At 39.0% G+C, this 19,799-nt stretch overlaps 1 protein-coding gene across 1 annotated transcript; it reads right to left on the bottom strand.

Annotated features, from left to right (window-relative positions):
• Positions 1-268: 268 nt before the first annotated feature.
• Positions 269-18,497, bottom strand: LOC147863169 (COP9 signalosome complex subunit 6-like). Its single transcript, XM_087321188.1, has 9 exons — positions 18,113-18,497; positions 13,202-13,290; positions 1,767-1,860; positions 1,622-1,683; positions 1,465-1,543; positions 1,290-1,382; positions 802-902; positions 651-706; positions 269-560 (listed from the first exon to the last, which is right to left on the bottom strand). The coding sequence occupies exons 1-9, from the start codon at positions 18,363-18,365 to the stop codon at positions 479-481; spliced, it is 909 nt and encodes a 302-aa protein (XP_087177314.1). The 5' UTR covers positions 18,366-18,497; the 3' UTR covers positions 269-478.
• Positions 18,498-19,799: the final 1,302 nt, after the last annotated feature.

The raw sequence follows: 19,799 nt of genomic DNA, 5'->3' as shown, positions 1-19,799 counted from the left end.
GATATCTAGATTCTGCTAAGCATAATAAATAAGATTGCATCACAAACATTAGAGATCACCATCAGGATCTACAGAAAACAAAATGAATCTTACATGATTTGATAACCTATGAGGCTTCCTTAGATGATGTCTTTGATTGTGGTTTTTTGGCAGTATGGATGAGATACTACATGGCCCATGTTCTATCTTTCTGTTGCATCCCATATAAACCAGTAAATATAACTTGTGTGATGGGAGGGGCACCCTCATGTCATAATACTCCATGAAAGACAATTGAAATTCAACTTTCTACCATATTAATGAACTGCTCATAAAGACTAGTTAAGAAGCATGTATAGCAGTGCCAGGACTTATGCCACAAGGAGAAATGTTTCTTACTATGGTCTCATTTATGAATAATGGTGACAAAAATAACCTCCCTCCACCAACAAAACACCTCGTGACTGTACAGTCTCTCGCTTAAATTGTTTTTGAGTTCTTATATGAAGGCTGCCCTTCCTCCTCTTCTAGCTTGCCTATCATATGCTGTGTTGAATTTCTCAACAAATTCATTGATGGTGCTGCCAGAGAAAACAAAGAAACCATTTTTTAATAGAAAATTTAGAATAAAATTAACACTATTGAGTTCATCAATGATAATGGATTACTACCTGGAGCACTTCGTAAGTGTGGCAAGGTACGTCATCATAAGTGTGTCATTGTACTCCTGCAAAACATAGGGCAAGAAAATACAGTTTGCATCAATTGATGATAGGCACCCATCTTCTCCAGAGAGAATCAGGGTGTATCTTACAACCATACCATCAGAAAATTCTCTTGAAATTTTGATGAGTCTACAGCGGGCAATCTTCGCAAGAGGCTTGAGACTTCCCGAAGAAGCGAATAATCATATGGAACCTCCCCTGTGTCAAAAAAGAGAGATCAAAATATTTAGTATTTTGCAGGAATGAAATATGTTGTTCCAAATCATAAATTGAGTTCAAAACCAAACTCAGATAATATACCAAGAATATTACTCTATTACACAAACTGATTACAGCATTGCCAATTTGCCACTAGTAATATTTTTTACAAGTACACATATTTGTGGCCCTTTTTCTTGGGATAAGTATCCTTGGAGAGCCATCAGCTTTTACTAAGAATAGTAACTACTCATCATTCCTATTGAGCATAACCAATCGCAAGCACATTCAAGATTAAGAACATTACTGCAATTTGTTATCCTTAACTATGAGTATTTGAGGTTTATCCATAGATATTTAACCTGTTATGAAAAGAAAACAACATACCCTTTTGTATTGAAACAAGATAATGGTGAAGAACCCGCATTCTAGAGTTAAGCATCTTAACTGCACTGTGGATGGTTGTCAAATGAGCTGCCACTGTTGGAAAAGAACTGCATCGGTTCAACATAACCAAAAACAAAAATGGAATGTGAATTACAAAATAAAAAACAAAGCTTACACTGGGTGGCAGTGGAGCTTCCATCAGAAGGCTTTATATGTGCAACATGATCTACAGTGATGCGTTCAGCCTCAACTGTCTATTTGATAAACCTCTAAAATTTTAAAAAGAATTTAAACTTTAACCAAATTTCACAATCCATGTATGTAAAACATACCTCTATAGTATAGCTTGACTGCACAAAAATCAGTGATGGCACACCATCAATCACATGTAACTCTGTAAGGAGAAAAGTTAATGATCCTATTACTTCAGAACATACATATTAGCAACAAAATCCTCTGAGATACTTTGGTACTTACCACTTTCATATATAGTTATTGGCAGATCTTTTCGAGCATGATTAATGGTTGGGTTCAAAATCATATAGATTGGACTCTCGTTGATATCCATCAACTGCCAAGAAGAATTAAAAGCAAATGAGGCAATCAGACAAAAGTAATATATATGCATTTCAAACACACCAACAGGTCTGAGAAATGGTGGCAGTCAAGGGTAGATTCCCTGATTTTAATTGTTCTGAACTTCTGCTTTCCCAATAATTACATTCATGCCCAAGTAGCATGTCTACTTGTTTCTCTCCATCCTCTTATTATTTCTTGTTTATTTACTTTTCATCTTCTTCTTTTCCTTTTCTTCATCTTCACCTCTTTCTTCTCCTTCTCATTTTCCATCCCTCTTACACCATATCCCCAGAAACTTTTCTCCAGTTTGCAGCATTCACAAATAAATTCACAATCGTCTTATACGGCTCCAAATTGTCACTTGCAGAATGCCTTTCCTTACGCAGAACCTAAAACTGTTGCTTTTTAAACAACATTTTCGTTGAGAATGCTCAGACTTAGCAATTTATAACTTGAATATCATAAGAAATTTGGGAATCCTAGTGTGCCTTAGAACATTTTGAGCAGTGTTGAACACATTAGCCCAAGCCTGGGATAAAACGGGCATGTTGAACAAGATTGGATGGAAAGGACACGTCAAATAACTGTGGATGCAATATCATGGCTAATAAATTACTGACATACTAGAGTTTAAACTTTCATTAAATGGAAGTTTTGAACTTGCTTTTGACTCTTCACCAAGATCCTAGGATTAAAGTTTAAACTTATTCCATGAATGTTAACATTTAACTTCTACCCAAGGTTTGATTAGAGGGTTCGACTTTTACTATCTGCGCCAATCTAAGGCCTTCCAGAACAACTCGGCGGCTCCTGATAATTTTGCATAACTTGATAACAATCACGGATCTTCTCTTGCTTCTATTTTTTGCTCATATTTCACAGCTGTAGAAGCCATGCAGGGCTATGGTTTTTATGACTGTATGATTTCTTCCCTATGGAAATTGGAGAACGAAGTAAGGATGCATTTGTGGCTAACCAAAAGCTATTTTGATCAGATTTTAAACACCTGTGTTCTCTAGTTTCGCATCTTCTTATCCAGCTTACTTTAATGACATGCCATTTCTCTCACTCTCAAAGCACAAATATCGCAAGGGAACTTTTGGATATTGATACACTGATCAGCTCCATGATTGCAATTTACATGCTCTTTTTTAGTTTTGTAATGTACGTTACATGAAGATAATTCAGGACTAGGAAAGAAGGTAGGGGTTACACTTCTTTTCATATCCTTTTAAAGCTGTGGGAAGTATTTGTTAGAGAATAAGAGCCCCAGAACTGATCTCTCCCTTCTACAATCTAACCATGCACATTTTCTCTCTCTACATTTACTTTATTCCAGCAATTATTCCAGTTGACATTTAAAACCTGCCACTACTTCATTATAGCATTTAATGCATTGTTTCTTTTCTCTCCACTCCACTACTTAAACTCATTACATACCTAGGAATATTTGATCTCCTTTCATAAATGCACAGGTTACAAAAACCACTCTCATTTTTGTATTTAAAGGTTTTGAGTGTCGCGAAGAAATATAGTTCTTGTTTTCGCTTATTTTTAAGGTGTTGCTAGCTTCTTTGGCATTTTATCACTATTCATAACAGTTTGCTCACATGGTATCAAAGCTGTGTGATCTCCGTAACCTCCATGTTGGAGGGTGGCAGCTCTAGACCTGCACTCTCTTTCATCTTTATTATCTCTCTTCTACATTCTCTCTCTTCCTAGATTCTTCTCTCTCTAAAATCTGCAACTCTTTAAATGCCTTCTCTCTCTAGAATCTACAACTCTTTAAATGCCTTCTCTCTCTAGAATCTGCAACGCTTTAAATGCCTTTGCTCTCTTCCACTTTTTCCAAGATATTCCCTCTTATTCCTAGTTTATTGTACCTGTTCAATAGTACAAGAGTCACTTAATTAACAAACAACCATTTCACCCACGTTCCTTAATTTTGTATAAATAGGCTATACCAGCCTCTTTTGTAAAGACTTTACTTTTGCTGATACTTGCAAAGAAGCTCTACTCTTTGGTTGTGTCTCTACTCTTTGCAACCATTTTTGCTACTCAGCCTTCTCACGGCTTGGCTGTGTCTATTTTTTGTCCTATCTGTTGAGAATGATTAAAGTTATAGCCGAAACAGCTAGCCAGCCCCAACAGCTAGTTATCCCAACAGCCAGATCTTGGCCTTTAAGAGGGACCTTCTCCTCATGTAAAAAGTGATCTCTGTGTTTTTCCGTCTCCTGTTGTGAGATATATGTATATTCTTGAGAATAAAGGTGCTTTTCTCATTTTTCAATATGGTATCAAAGCCTAGATCAGCCCCTCTACAAAACCCTAGATCCTCCCCTCTGCCAAACCCTAGATCCATCCCTCTGCTATTGTAACAGTGATCGGAACAGCACTATCCTAGCATCCAAGAGAGGAAAGGGAGACTTCTCCTTCTAGGATGACAGTGCTATGTGAATGAGAGGTGACTTCAAAAAAGAAGTTAGAAGAGCTGAGAAGAGATAGTCTAGGTTGAGAGGATGGATGAGGTGTTGTCAAAATTGAACGAGGATCATGTGAAAACTTTGGTGAAATACATGAAGCAGGATGAGACTGTAGCGTCTAGAGGTGTGATGGAAACACAACCACCACCTTGACTTCTAGAATATGGAGGGTGTGGACAAACTAGAGGTCGTGGTCGTGGGGGCCGAAGAGGTGGAAGAGGTCACCAAGCAAACCTGATGGTAGCAGAAGAAGAGAACGGAGCTAAGGTGGTGTTCACCAAAGGGTATCAAGCTCTCTTAGAAAAACTTAGGAGGAATCAAAGCGCCGCATTCATGCCAAGGGGTAACGTTGCTACCTATGCTTCTTCGACCAAAGTTACTAGTAACACACATAGTCTTGCCTATACACCAGAATCGATAACTGATTCTGGTGCATCTAGGCATGTAACAGGCAATGCTAGCAAATTCTCTTCATATACTCGCTTAGCAATACCAGAGAGCATTCAAACTGTTGACGGTACAACACAACCTATAGTTGGTATAGACCTCTTGTGTTGTACCGTCACTTTACCCAAGTGTTGGCAGGTTGCTAAAGAAGATCCAAAGTGGAAAGCAGCTATGCAAGAAGAACTCGGAGTTCTTGAGAAGAACAAAACTTGGGAGATTGTATTACTACCACCAGGAAAGAAGGCAGTTGGGTGCAAATGGGTGTTTACAATAAAACAAACCCCAAAGGGCAAAATAGATCGTTACAAACCATGATTAGTAGCTAAAGGATATAGATAAACATATGGCATTGATTATGATGAAACTTTTGCACTTGTAGTGAATATGAGCACTGTTAGAACGCTTATTTCCTTAGTAGTGAATAAGGATTGGAAATTACATCAATTAGATGTAAAAAATGCATTCCTTCATGGAGAGTTGATGGAGGAAGTGTACATGGATATCCCCCCAAGTTTTGATACAATTCAAACAGTAGGCAAGGTTTGCAGACTAAGGAAGTCACTTATGGACTAAAGCAATCTCCTCGAGCCTAGTTCGACAAGTTAAGAAGGGCTACGGTGGGTATGGGATACCAACAGATTAAAGCAGGCCATACAATGTTTTTCCGACAAGACAAGGAGCATACTACATTACTTGTGTATGAGGATGATATAATTATCACAGGTAACAATAAAGGAGAAATTGCCCAATTGAAGGTACAACTGTTCCGTTGCTGCTATTAACAGCTTTTCTCACATGGTATCAGAGCAATGAGGTCTCCATATCCTCAGCCTGTTTTTTTTGCCAAAGAGCACACAGACCATCTTCTTTTATCCCACCCTCAAGAGCAGTTTTTTATTTTCTTTGCAGCCCCCCTCAATATCCTCAGCCTGATTTTTGCCAAGAGCACACAGACCTATCTTCATTTATCTCATTTTTCAATACTACCAACAGTTCCGTTCCTGCTATTAACAGCTTTTCTCACATGGTATCAGAGCAGTGAGGTCTCCATATCCTCAGCCAAAGAGCACACTGACCTATCTTCTTTTATCCTACCCTTAAGAGGAGTTTTTTATTTTCTTTGCAGCCCCCCTCCCAACCCTAAAGAGGAGGTTCTCTTAGCAGCCACCCTCCCAACCTACAAAGGAGGTTCTTTTTTTTCCCCTCATCTGAACCTTGCCTATATGAGAAAAGCTATTAATAGCAACAACGGAACAGTTGTTGGAACCAAATAGACACAGCCAAGCTGTGAGAAGGCTGTTAGACAACAGTACCAAACATGGTTGCAAAGAGTAGAGCTTGTTTTTTAGTAGCAGCAAAAATAAAGTCTTTACAAAAGAGGCTGGTACAGCCTATTTATACAAAACTGGGTGAAATGGTTGTTTGGTAGTTAGTGACTCTTCTACTACCAAACAGGTACAATAAACTAGGAATAAGAGGGAATATCTTGGAAAAAGTGGAAGAGACAAAAGGCATTTAAAGTGTTGCAGATTCTAGAGAAAGAAAGAAAGACATATTGACGTCTTTTAAGAGGCCAAAATGGCCTATAAGACCAAATAAGAGATTACATCTTGAGTGTTTTCTCGTCTCTGAGAACAAATCAAAATAAAATAAGTATTACACAGTAAATATAAAAGTAAATAAGATGAAAAAAGAAGAAACGAGGGAATCTGGTTTTTGGCACATGTGAGATTCTCAAGTTCGGTATATTGTAGCTTTTGTCTTTGAAAGATCTCTAGCATAGGTCGATCCAAAATGGAAATGCCTCCGAAGCGAGGGAATCACCAACAATGGCGGGAGATAATGGCTTTTATATGTCGATGACAAGGGTGTCGAGTCGTGGTCCATGGGATCAGGGCCTACGTGCACGGCAAATTGCTATTGCCCGATCAATTGTAACCCCTTTGTTATGTCCTAGCCTGGGGCCCATTTGTGTATCCCGTGATGAACTTGTAGCATTAGTAGGAGTGATGGGGCTAAAGAAAGTTGTGATTGTTCTTTGTGGATGAGCTTGTGTGGTTGTATTCTTCAACAACGTTTCCCGGTGTCTCTTGAGCTCTAGCAAGAAAAGTCATAGGCATCGTTGGTCCTTATATTCCATTACCTTGCGTAGTGGGCCAAAGCCTTGTTTAATGAGGCAATGGTATCTCCCTCTAATTTCATAAAAGACACTACAATGACAAACATAGTGTTCCTCAGATTCCACTCCTTGATGACACAATTGGCAAATTCTCTCTTCTAGAGGTAGTCGTGTATATCTGCCTACCTCAATCTGTAGCTGATGTGATAAAGTTCACAGTTGGCCTATCACACTACGCAACGCATAGGATAGATGTATGTCCATATAAGGTGGCCTGATAACAAATCCATCCTCCGATGTATGTAAGAAGCGTCTTATAGTGGGCCATCTTGTACCAAGTGGTATTTTGGGGCTGATCCATGTTATCTTGTTTTCCAAGTTAATAATATCAGTTCAGATCACTTTGTTCTTTTCCATTTTGGTCATATTTAGATGGGCACAGTCCAAGCTATATTGGAACGGGGGTAGTGCATTTATACTCATGCAATGTGACTCGAACCATTGCTGCATTTCAGAATACCAACAATGAGTGTCTCCATTTTCAGCCAGTTGTCTTGATGACATAAGTGCCAACCTTGGGTACCTTCATTTAGGGAGTTCCCAAAGACGTTGGATAAATGTCACTGATCGGAACAAAGAGAGAGAAAGCATTTAAAGTGTTGCAGATTCTAGAGAGAGAAGAATCTAGGAAGAGAGATAATAAAGATGAAAGAGAGTGCAAGTCTGAGTTGCTACCCTCCAACACCTCTCAGCTCCAAAACGGTGGTCCAACATTGAGTCGACCAAGGAGTTGATCAATGGCTTGCCTTGGAAGTGGCTTAGTAAATAAATTAGCCACATTTTCTTGAGTAGGACAATATGCCAAGTTGATGAATTGTGATTTCAATAATTCACAAAAAAAATGGTAGCGCACTTCAATATGTTTTGTTCTACCATGAAATGTTGAGCTATATGCCAAGGCACAAGCACTTTGGCTATCAGTGAAAACTGCAATAGGAGAGTCTTGCAAAACACCAATGTGAAAAAATAATTGCATTAACCATAGCAACTCACAACAAGTATCTATGTAGGCTCAATATTCAGCTTCTGTTGATGAAGTAGAAACTGAGTTTTGCTTCTTTGATTTACACAAAATCAAGCCTGAACCTAACGTAAAACAATAGCCAGATGTGGACATTCTAAAATCAATATCATCTGCCCAATCAACATCCGAGTAGCCAACAAGCTCAATGCCGCCTCTAAAAGACAGACCATAGTCGAGTGTGTTGGCCAAGTACCTAAGAACTCGATTAGTTGCTTGCCAATGACTTTGTCTCGGAGCACTTAAGAATTGGCTGAGAATACTCACGCTATAGGAAAAATCATGCCTGGTATAAGTTAAGGGAAGAAGAGACCCAATTACCCGTCTATATTTGGTGATATCTTCAAATATGGGAGAATCATCTTCACGAGATAGCTTTGAGTTAGGATCCATCGGACAAGAGAGTGGCCTGCAATTTGACATGCCATAGGTCTCAAGGAGCTACCTATGTTGACTGAGATACCTATGTTGGTTGAGGAAGATACCACCATGTGATTGATAGACCTCCATAGGTCTCAAGGAGCTGCCTAAGATACCTATGTTGGCCTCAAGGTGATTGATAGACCTCCATACCTATGAAGTAATGGAGAAATCCTAGATCAATCATTTCGAATGTGGTTTTGAGGTCAGCATGGAGCTCCTCGATTTTCGATGCAAAGGACCCTGTAATTAGAAGATCATCAACATATAATATGATCAAGCATAGCAGATTTTCTTAGGAAAAGACATAGAGATTGTTGTCAACATAACAGTGCTTAAACCCAAGTGAGAGAAAGAAGGTATCAATTTTGTCATGCCAAGCTTTGGGAGCTTGCTTTAAGCCGTACAAGGCTTTGTGTAACCTATAGACCATGTTTTTCCACTCTGAAATCTCGAAACGTGGAGGTTGTTCAACATAAACTTCGTCTTTCAAGTCAACATTAAGGAAGGCTGACTTGACATCCATTTGAAAGATGGGCCATTTGTAGTGAGCAGCAAGCGCAAGCAAACATCGAATAGAGGTGTACCTTGCTGTTGGAGCAAAAGTTTCCTCATAATCCACTCCTTCCACTTGTGAGTAGCCTGTTGCAACTAAACGTTCCTTGTGCTTATCTAAAGTACCATCAGCATGGTACTTGGTCTTGAAAATCCATTTCAGTCCAATGACTTGGCGATGTTGAGGCCATGGGACCAGCTCCCATGTATGATTCCTCGCAATGGAATCAAGTTCAACTTCCATTGTTGCTTTCCACTTAGGAAGAACAAGGGCCTCTTTTGTTGTTGTGGGTTCTTGTGATTGCACAACAATGCACAGTAAGGCAAAGTTGCATGAGTGAAGAGGCCGTTGTGACCTACATGTTCTTTTCATGTTGGTCGGAGAACTAGATGTATATTCATGAAGTTCAGCATCGAAGAGATGAGAATCACGAATGGTGTCTTGAAGCTACTTAGGAAGTGGTGAAAGTTGGTGCGTAGAGAGAGGGGAAACAAGTGGAGTTGAGGGAGAGGTTTGAATTGTTGGCGAAGTTAGAGGTTGAGTAGGAGGAGATGGGGGACTTGAAGGTGAGTCATCTTGGTCTAAAATAAGAGATTCCGGAGGAGCTGGGATTTCAACCGTGAACTCAGGTGACTCCACAAAATGAAAACCCCTAGAGATGACTAGGAACTTTGATTTTAAATCTCATAACCTGCCAGCTTTCGATTGTGTGTTGTAACCAAGAAATGCAAATTTCTTGGTTTTGGACTCAAATTTAGTCGTTTTATGATCTGAAATGTGAACATAAGCATCACAACCAAAGACTTTAAAATGAGATAGTGCATACCTTACACCTATAAATACTTCTGCAGGGGTCATCGCAGCAACTGCTTTTGTTAGCCAACAGTTGATGATGTAGACTGTTGTGTTGACAGCTTCACCCCGAAACGAGGGAGGAAGAACAGGTTGAGATAGCATTGTACAAGCCATCTCTTGGACTGTCCGGTTCTTCCTTTCCACAACTCCATTTTGTTGAGGAGTATTGGGTGTAGAAAATTGGCACGCAATGCCTCGTTGAGAGCAGAAATGGTGGAAAGCTTGGGAGATAAACTCTCTACCATTGTCGGACCTGATCTTTCGAACTTTCCTTGATGTCTCGTTCTCCACAAGAGCTACCCATTCTTGAAATTTCGTGAAGGTTAGAGATTTCTCTATAAGAAAATAAACCCAAACCTTACAAGAGAAATCATCAATGATAAGCATGAAGTAGCGTGCACCACCAAGAGTAGTGGTTTTCATGGGACCATAAAGATCCATGTGCCCTAACTCCAAGATAGATGTTGCACAGTGAGTGGCTTCATGAGGGAAAAGCTCCCGGTGCTGCTTGCCATGAAGACAAGCAACACATGGGGTATTGGGAGTTTTGAAAATAGGCAAGCCCTCATCTAGCTGTGAAGAGGAGAGCTTTTGTAGAGAATCATAGTTGAGGTGACCGAACCTAGCATGCCACAACATGGGATCTTCTTATGCCACCAAGGCATGAGAGCCTTGAAGAAGATGAAGAAGATGAGATTTGGATTTTTCCAAGGGGTTGTGGGAACTTTTCAGGTGATATAAACCCCCTTCTTATGTGCCACTAGCTACAATTTGTAGGTTGTTGGTGTCAATGACTTCTAAAACTGAGCTATCAAAGTAGACTCCATAACCTTGCTTTGTGATTCAGTAGACCGAAAGTAGGTTGGCAGAGATGTGAGGCACATGTAGCACATCTTGAAGAACGGTAGGTTTGTCATTTGAAGAAGTGTTAAGAAACACATTACCTACACACAAAGCCTCCATGCTTGAGGCATCTTCTACAAAGATTTGGGAGGAGCTAGGTTCACATCATGCAAAATGGATTTGTCATAAGTCATGTGTGCAGTGGAACCACTGTCTACTAACCACTCATCAATGGTTGAGGTAGTTGTTCCAACCAAATGTGAAGAATGTTCCTCAATGCTATGGAAAATTGTTTCTTTGGCTGAGTGGACCGAGTTTGATTTTGGTGTAGGTTGACTTTCGGCAGAAGAAGATTTCTTGGCATTGTCCCTTTTCTTTTTCCGACAGTCGGGCAGAATGTGACCTTTGTAGCCACAATAATGACAAGTGAGCTCCTTGTAGGCTAGGTTGGTTGGTGGTCTTGGATTGGGTTTGTTGTAGGAGTTGTCATTTCCACTTGCCTTTACTTTTCGCATGTAAAAGCATCTCATTGGAAGTTTTGGCACTTCTCTTCCTTGTTGCCTTGTCTTGTAGCATGCCAAGAATTGTATTCATATAAGGTGTTGGGAAGAAGAGAAATTGTGTCACAAAAGGCTGAGAATGTCTCAAGCAACTTTATCATTAGACGATGCACAAACTCAACTTCAATTGACTTGCTTCCCAAAGAAACTAGTTCCTTTCGGAGAGTAACAAATTGTGTTATTTGATCCATGATGTTGGTAGTGTCATGAATCTTGAGAGTTTCTAATTGGCTCTCAATAGCTATCGTTTGAGCATGATTAGCTCGATGATACCTCTTTTTTATGGCTGCCCATAGTTCATTGGTTGTCTCTTCATATGTATATTGAAATTGATGAGCGATGCTTGGTTTAATATTAAACATGAGGAATGCATGAGCATGAGAATCCTTATTTAGCCAAGCTTCAATTTCAGCTTTAGATGAGCCAGCAACTGATTTGGTTGAAGAGGATGAAGTTACCGGTGGTTTCTTGTCATTACCATTGACTACATTCTATAGACAATGGTACTGTAGCAAGGTCTTTATCTGCAGTTCCCAATCCAAGTAATTATTCCCATCCAAGTTGGACTCTTTGGTGAGTTGGGGAATGGTTGATGAAACAATGGTGGCATGTGAGGCCATGGATATCCTCCTCTTGAGCTACAACTGGACAATTTGCAGCAGCTGTAAGTAGGACTTTCTACTCCTCCCTAGGTGAGGCTCAGATGAGGAGAAACAAAAAAAAAGAACCTCCTCTGCAGGTTGGGAGGGTGGCTACTAAGAGAACCTTCTCAATAGGGTTGAGAGGGAGGTTGCAAAGAAAAGAAAAAACTCCTCTTAAGGGTGGGAGCATGGGATAAAAGAAGATAGGTTTGTGTGCTCTTTGGTAAAAAACCAAGCTGAGGATATGGAGACCTAATTGCTCTGATACCATGTGAGCAAAGCTGTTAATAGCAGCAGCGGAACCGTTGTTAGAACAAAAAAATAGACACAGCCAAGCTGTGAGAATGGCTGTTAGACAGCAGTAGCAAAAATGGTTGCAAAAAATAGAGACACAGCCAAAGAATAGAGCTTCTTTGCAAGTAGCAGAAAAAATAAAGTCTTTACAAAAGAGACTGGTATAGCCTATTTATACAAAATTGGGGAACGCGTGTGAAATAGTTATTTCGTAGTTAAGTGACTCTTGTACTACCAAGCAGGTACAATAAACTAGGAAGAAGAGGGAATATCTTGGAAAAAGAAAGAAAGAAAGAAAGATATATTAACGTCTTTTAAGAGGCCAAATGGCCTATAAGAAAAAGAGGAAGAGAGAGAAGGCATTTAAAGCGTTGTAGATTCTAGAAAGAAAAGGCATTTAAAGAGTTGTTGATTCTAGAGAGAGAAGAATCTAGGAAGAGAGAGAATGTAGAAGAGAGATAATAGAGATGAAAAAGAGTGCAAGTCTGGAGCTGCAACCCTCCAAAACTGATTTGTCCTGCAGTGTGAGTGTTCTCAACCAGTTTCCGAACCCCAAGCCAAGTTCATTGGCAAGCAGCCATTAGTGTCCTCCAGCACTTATATTTTAGCCAGCACATTTTATTACTATTATATTCATTTGTGCAGCTTTTAGATGTCCACCATAGACCTATAATTCTACCATAATATCTTGAATTTTATTATATCCTCTAATGGCTGCATGAGACAAAGGAAATCAAAAAACCCCCAGGTAAACACTATACCCATAAATAAAAATGGGGCCAGTACAGTAGTGCATATTTCCTGAATCTCAAGTCAAAAACCCTAACCTCAGTTTTGTAGAGCACTAACCAATCCATAGAATAAGGATGCTGAATAAAAATCTAACAGGTCGGGGAAATAGCAAGGCCAAAATAGATATAATATCCGTTATTATATACTGAAGGCAATCAAAGTGTTCTAGCATAGAGAAAAAACGAAAACTACCATTCAAATACAGAAAGAATTGTACTTATAAAATTAAAATTAGAGCTTACAGTCTTATGAATCTGCATATCAGTCTCTTGAATATCACTCCCAGTTGAGTACCACCCCAAAATGTCATACTTTGGGAAAACTTTCTTGTCTGGAAAAAAACATTAACAAATATATAATTCTAAGTTTATATAAATAAATTGAGAAAGAAAGAATCAAAGATATATTAAGGTCTTTTAAGAGGCCAAAATGGCCTATAAGACCAAACAAGAGATTACATTTTAAGTGTTGTCTTGTTTTTGAAAACAACAAACCAAAATAAATAAATGTTACTCAGTAAAAAAAAGTCTATAAGATAAAAAGGGACTAAAAAATCTTGTTATTTATTGACACATGTAAGATCCTCAAGTCAGATATATTGTATGATCTCTAGCATAGATCAATCCAAAATAGAGAGGTCTCCGAAGCAAGGGAGGCACTTGCAATGGTGGGAAATAATGACCTTTATTTGTTGATGACAAAGGTGGTGAGACCGTGGTCCATGGAGCCGGGGCCTACTTGCACAAAAAAAAATTGTTGCCCGATCCATTGTAACCCCTTTGTTATGTCTTGGTCGGGAACCCGTTTGTGTAGCCCTTGATTGACTTGTAGCATTAGTAGGTGGGATGGGGTTAAAGAAAGTTGTGATTCTTCTTTGTGGGTGAGCTTGTGTGATTGTACTATTGTCCTTCAATTTTTCTCTATGTCTCTCAAGGTCTAGCAAGAAAAGTCCCAAGCACTGTTGGTCCTCATATGCATTACATTGCATATTGGGCCAAAGCCTTATTTAAAGAGGCAATGGTACCTCCCTCTTATTTCATAAAAGACACTACATATAATGTTCTTCGAATTCCACTCCCTAATGACACAATGGCAAATTCTTTCTTCTAGAGGTATTCGTGCAAATCTGCCTACCTCGAACTCATACTGATGCGATGAAGTTTGCAACTGCCCTATCACATCGCGCAGCACATAAAAGATGTACATCCATAAAAGATGGTCTGATGATGAATCCATCCTCCTATGTGTAAAAAGTTGGTTTTAAAGTGGACCATCCATATACCAAGTGATAGTGTGGGACTGATCCATGTTATCTTGTTTCCGAAGTTAATAACATCAGTTCAGATCACTCATATTCTTTTCCATTTTAGCCATGTTTAGATGGGACAGCTCAAGCTCTATTGGAACGGGGGTAGTGCATTTATGGTAACACCATGTGACTGATACCATGCGTGCAGTTCAGCATACCAACAATGAACGTCCACATGTTCAACAAGTTGTCTTGATGATACGAGTGCCAAATTTGAGTAACTTCCTGCAAAGAGCTCCCGAAATAGTCGGACACAAGTCACTAATTGGAATAATGCCTCGATGATTATAGACGTTGCTCCCATCGTTGCCCATATTAAATCATCGGCCATTGATGCTTTGCTCCTTATCATGCAAGCAATCATTGACACTAAAGGTTTCTCTAAATTTTTCTAGTTATTTCCTTGAAATAATGAGAAAGAAAGAAAGATATATTAACGTCTTTTAAGAGGCCAAAATAGCCTATAAGACCAAACAAGAGATTACATCTTAAGTGTCGTCTCGTCTTTGAGAACAAATCAAAATAAAATAAATATTACTCAGTAAATATAAAAATAAATAAGATCAAAAGAAACTAAAGAATCTGGTTTTCAGCACTGCAAGATTCTCAAGTTAGATATATTATAGCTCTTGTCTTCATAAGATATCTAGCATAGGTCAATCTAGAATGGAGAGGTTTCCGAAGCGAGGGAAGCACCTACGATGGTAGGAGATGATGGCCTTTATCTGTTGATGACAAAGGTGTTGAGGTCATGGTCCATGGGGTGGGGCCTACATGCACGACCAATTGCTATAACCCAATCTTTTGCAATCCCTTTGTTGTGTCCTAGTCGGGAGCCAATTTGTGTATCCCTTGATTGACTTATAGCATTAGTAGGAGTGACGAGGCTAAAGAAAGTTGTTATTGTTCTTTGTAGATGAGCTTGTGTGGTTGTATTGTCCTTCAACAACTTTTCCCTATGTCTCTTGACTTCTAGCAAGAAAAGCCCTAGCACTGTTGGTCCTCATATTCCATTACCTTGCATAATGGGCCAACGCCTTGTTTAAAGAGGCAATGGTATCTCCCTCTTATTTCATAAAAGACACTATAGTGACACACATAGTGTTCTTCAGACTCCACTCCTTGATGACACAATTGGCAAATTCTTTCTTCTAGAGTTATTCGTGTATAACTGCTGACCTCAATCTCTAGCTGATGTGATGAATTTCGCAACTACCCTATCACACGACGCAACGCATAGGATAGACGTATGTCCATATAAGGTGGCCTAATGATGAATCCATCCTCTAATGTGTGTAAAAAGTGTCTTGTAGTGGGCCATCTTCGTACGAAGTGATATTTTAGGTTTCATCCATGTTATCTTCTTTTGCAAGTTAATAATATCAATTCGGATAACTCCATTTTTTTCCACTTTGGTCATGTTTAGATGGGGAAAGTCCAAGCTATATTGGGACGGGGGTAGTGCATTTATGCTTATGCCATGTGACACGAACCATAGTTGAATTTCGGCACACCAACAATGAATGTCTCCATCTTCAGCCAGTTGTCTTGATGACGTAAGTGCCAATCTTGGGTACCTTCGTTTAGAAAGCTCCCAAAGACGTTGGATACAAGTAAATGATCGGAACAATGCCTCAGTGATTATAGGGGCTGCTCCCATCTCTGCCCAAATCTTTGTTCCTTATCATGCGGGCAATCATTGACACTAAAGGTCTCTCTAAATCTTTCCAATGATTTGCCTTGTTAAGACTCGGTCCCCACGTTTCTACTCCATAGGCAAGAGTTGGTGTGACAAGTGTATCAAATAAGCATATTTCGTGGCTCTTGGAACTGCAAATGTGCACATTGTCTTATGAGGGCACCCATGTAATTTGTCTAGTTTACTTATCATTTCAAGATAATGTATGCTATGATCTTTCAAGAACACTCATGCAATCATCACTTTAGAGCTCATTGTTCTCATGTTAAGAATTCTGAATTGCTTGAGTTGGGACACTCTAGAGATGAACATTTTTACCATTTGTATTTATGCATATTTTAATTTATTTCATCTCTTTTTCCCACGATTCCTTTTCTCTAATTTCAAGCATTCCTTTCACTTTTAGTTCAAATTCTCGTTTGGTCTTACATAGGTATATTATAAAGCTAGCCTATTCAAGGAAGTCAAAGAGAATGTGCTTCAGGACCTAAAGATATGGGCAAACAATGTGAACATAGTGGAGCTTATATTCAAAAACAAAATTTTCTTTATCTAACTTGTATCAATAATGTTAGCAATACAAAGACAATATTTTCTTAGTGATGATTTTTTTGTACAAAAGGTGCATTTCCAGCCACTCATCTTCAATAAAATTCTGGGAGAAAACATGTACCTAATCTAGTTTAAGTCTGTGGCCTCTATGTTGGTCTCAGAATAAATTTTAAATTAAAACAGATATCTATAGGACATGAAGCCTTGCCAACAAATACCCTTATCATATGTTCAATCTTCTCAAAAAACTCAATTATTTCTCATTAACCACTGAAAACCATAGGCAAAAATCATCTTGCAATAGCACAACTCTAGAGAAACTGAGCCTTTCCAAGCATCAACCTAAATTAGGACACCTCCCTTGCATCCAACTTTCTCAAGAAGTTCAAAATTTAACTAACCTCATCAGCTCTAAAGAAAAATCGACCTTACAGCACATTTTTATATGCCAAAGATATAAAAAAGTTTCTAAAAAGGTTTATTTTTCTATAAAAAAGACAAGTAATATGCATATGTCTTAATAGATATATCGATTGGATGGAAAAAAATGAGCTCTGACATTGCAGATGCTTACTATATATCCAATCTTGTCAAGCAGATCAAACATTGACTAACTCAACGATCATCACATACCAGAGGCAAAATTGTATCTTTATAATCATATATTTCAACAAAACATGCAGAAAATTCAGAGCTTTATAAGAGACGAAAAGGGATGTTGGTCTTGTTTAATGTCTTTACCAGATGTATCTTTACCTTTGGTTAAGACATTAACATTTCTAACTTTTTTCTACATAACCAATTTTTTCCTGAAATGAACTGAGAATCATTAATTTGGTCAAAAGAAAGGTATTTTATGAGTTCTGATGCTCATCATCAACTAGCAGCTTTCGAACATAGATTTCGACAATAAACAATATACGACAAAGACAGAAAGATCAAGGCATTCCACCAGGCCACCATTATTCAATCTTAACCAAAAATAAATAAAACGAAACAGAAAAAAAAAAAATTAGAATCTTGTTGGTTAGTTTCTAAGAAGCAAAAAAGCACTATGCAGAATTATCATATTTCAGAATCCCAAAGAAGAGTCACAGCTCAAAACCAAACAATAAAAAAAGCAAATGGAAAGAAAATCATAAACTGATCTTCCTTAGTATTGATTCAAGACAAGAAACCCCATACAGAAAGAAAATCAGCGCTCAAACTACAAAGAAAGAAAAGTATACACTTTTCTTGTAGCGCAAAGAAAGAAGTATCAAGGCATATCCCAGAATCATAAATATATCTCAATTTTAAAAAGAATTCGGAGCTCAGAAACATAGGCTATTCTGGTTTAATCTCAGATCAGAAGACGCAAAAGAATGTAGAGAATTCAGAACTCAAAAACCCTCCGCATTTCGGCACAGTGGAACTTGTAGCCGGAGACATGAAGAAGAAAAGAAGGAAAAGAGAAAGGAAAGCCTGTGATGTTCTTGTCTGGTTTCGAAGAAGGAAAAATCAAGGGATTCCACAGAATCATCAACCTATTTCAATCATAAAGAAAATTTCAAGAGATGGAAAAACAGAAGAAAGAAAAGATGGGATGCGTACACTGTTCTTGTTTGGTTTCAAGGAAGGCACGATCAAGGCAATCTGCGGAATCATCATACTTGAGCTCAAAACTAGTGAAAATCTCGACAGTACGACCGGTCTGTACACCAATGAGACATCCAAAAACCCTGGGGGGAACAGAAACAGATGAAGACGCGGAGGATTGCTGAGCTTTGATACGAGTGTGATGATCAGAGACATTGACAATGACGAGAGGATGAAGCTTGAAGGTTAGGCCACTGCTTGAGGACATGTCTGCTCTTTTCTGAGACCAGTTCTCGTAATTTGAGATCACTTTCACTACGCTGAGGTCTGTGCGACAATTAGGGTTTCGCACAGTGAATGTGGGGAGCTTCCCAGATCCCGCAGGTCGCAAAGCTGCTGCTGCTGCTGCCCTGGAGAGACAAGTCTTTTTGTTCTCGTCTCAGTCTCAGTTGAGTTGAGTTTGTTATGGATCGATGTCTGTCTGTCTGTCTGTCTGTCTGTCTGTCTGTCTGTGTTGCTTCGCTTGAGATTGCAGCTTCTTCTTCTTCTTCTTCTTCTTCTTCTTCTTCTTCTTCTTCCCCAAAACGTTTTAAAAATAAAAACCCATCAATCATCTCAATCTGTCCTTCCAAGTTCATTTGTCCCACCACTATTTGCTTGCTATACGCGTTTCCAAGGGTGCACCTAACATCAGAACTTCAGCTTTCTCCCTCTCGCTCTTTCTTTCCCGACTTCTCCCCCTCAAGTTCGGCATTTCCGGGTGTTGCAAGCCAAGTGCACTCGAAAACGGCCGCAACTTGTCCAGGCCAAGAGGTTTGGTGAAGATATCGGCAACATTGCCGATGTGTCGGAATGTATATGAGTTCCACTTCACGAAAGAGAACTCGCTCACGAACAAAATGATAGTGCACCTCAATGTGCTTTGTCCGGGTGTAGAAGACGGGGTTCTTCGCAAGTTGGATGTTGTTGAAGTTGTTCACAGTATATCATTGTCGGTTCAAACACCTCCACATGCAGATCCTTCAAGCGCCTTTTGAGCCATATGGCTTCACATGTCGCAACGCCGCTCCTCTGTATTCAGCATTGGTGCTCAACAGTGCAACTATCGGCTACTTCTTACTACTCCATGTGATTGCAACGCTTCCCAATGAGAACGCAAAATCGGATGTTGTCCTGCGATCGCCGGCATTACTGGCCTAGTTGACATTTGTGTAGCCAACTAGTTGTTCAACTACACCTGCCTGATACAACAACGCCATGTCCTTCGTGGCCATACATATTGTAAGATCCTTTGCGTGCAGGGAAGGTGTTCGGCTATCGGTTGTGACATAAATTGACTAATCAAGCCAACCGGATAGTTGAGGTCCAGTCCGGACCACAAACTTGCGGCTTAACGGTTTAAACGATTTGGTTCGGTTTCAATAGTTAAAAACCGTGATTTAACAGTTAAAATTTTTTTTAAAATATTTTTAAACAATCTTTTCATTTTCATGCCTTATTCTCACATTTTAGGAAAATCTTTAAAATTTTCAAATTTTAAATAATGAAATTTTTTAAATTTTTAAATTTTGACCTAAGCTGAAAACCGAAACCACTCTTTTATCGGTTTAATGGCTTAATGATTTGAAAATTTTTAATGGTTCAGTTTAACAGTTTCATGGTTCGGTTTGATTCAGTTCAGGTTTCTAAAATTTTAAGCGAT

Source organism: Azolla caroliniana, unplaced genomic scaffold, assembly GCF_043228905.1.
Source record: "Azolla caroliniana isolate FFs.n. ecotype wild unplaced genomic scaffold, voAzoCaro1.0.p SCAF_6, whole genome shotgun sequence".
NCBI lineage: Eukaryota > Viridiplantae > Streptophyta > Polypodiopsida > Salviniales > Salviniaceae > Azolla > Azolla caroliniana.
Note: the sequence above shows the minus strand (reverse complement) of the source record. Positions and strands in the feature narration are given on the sequence as shown.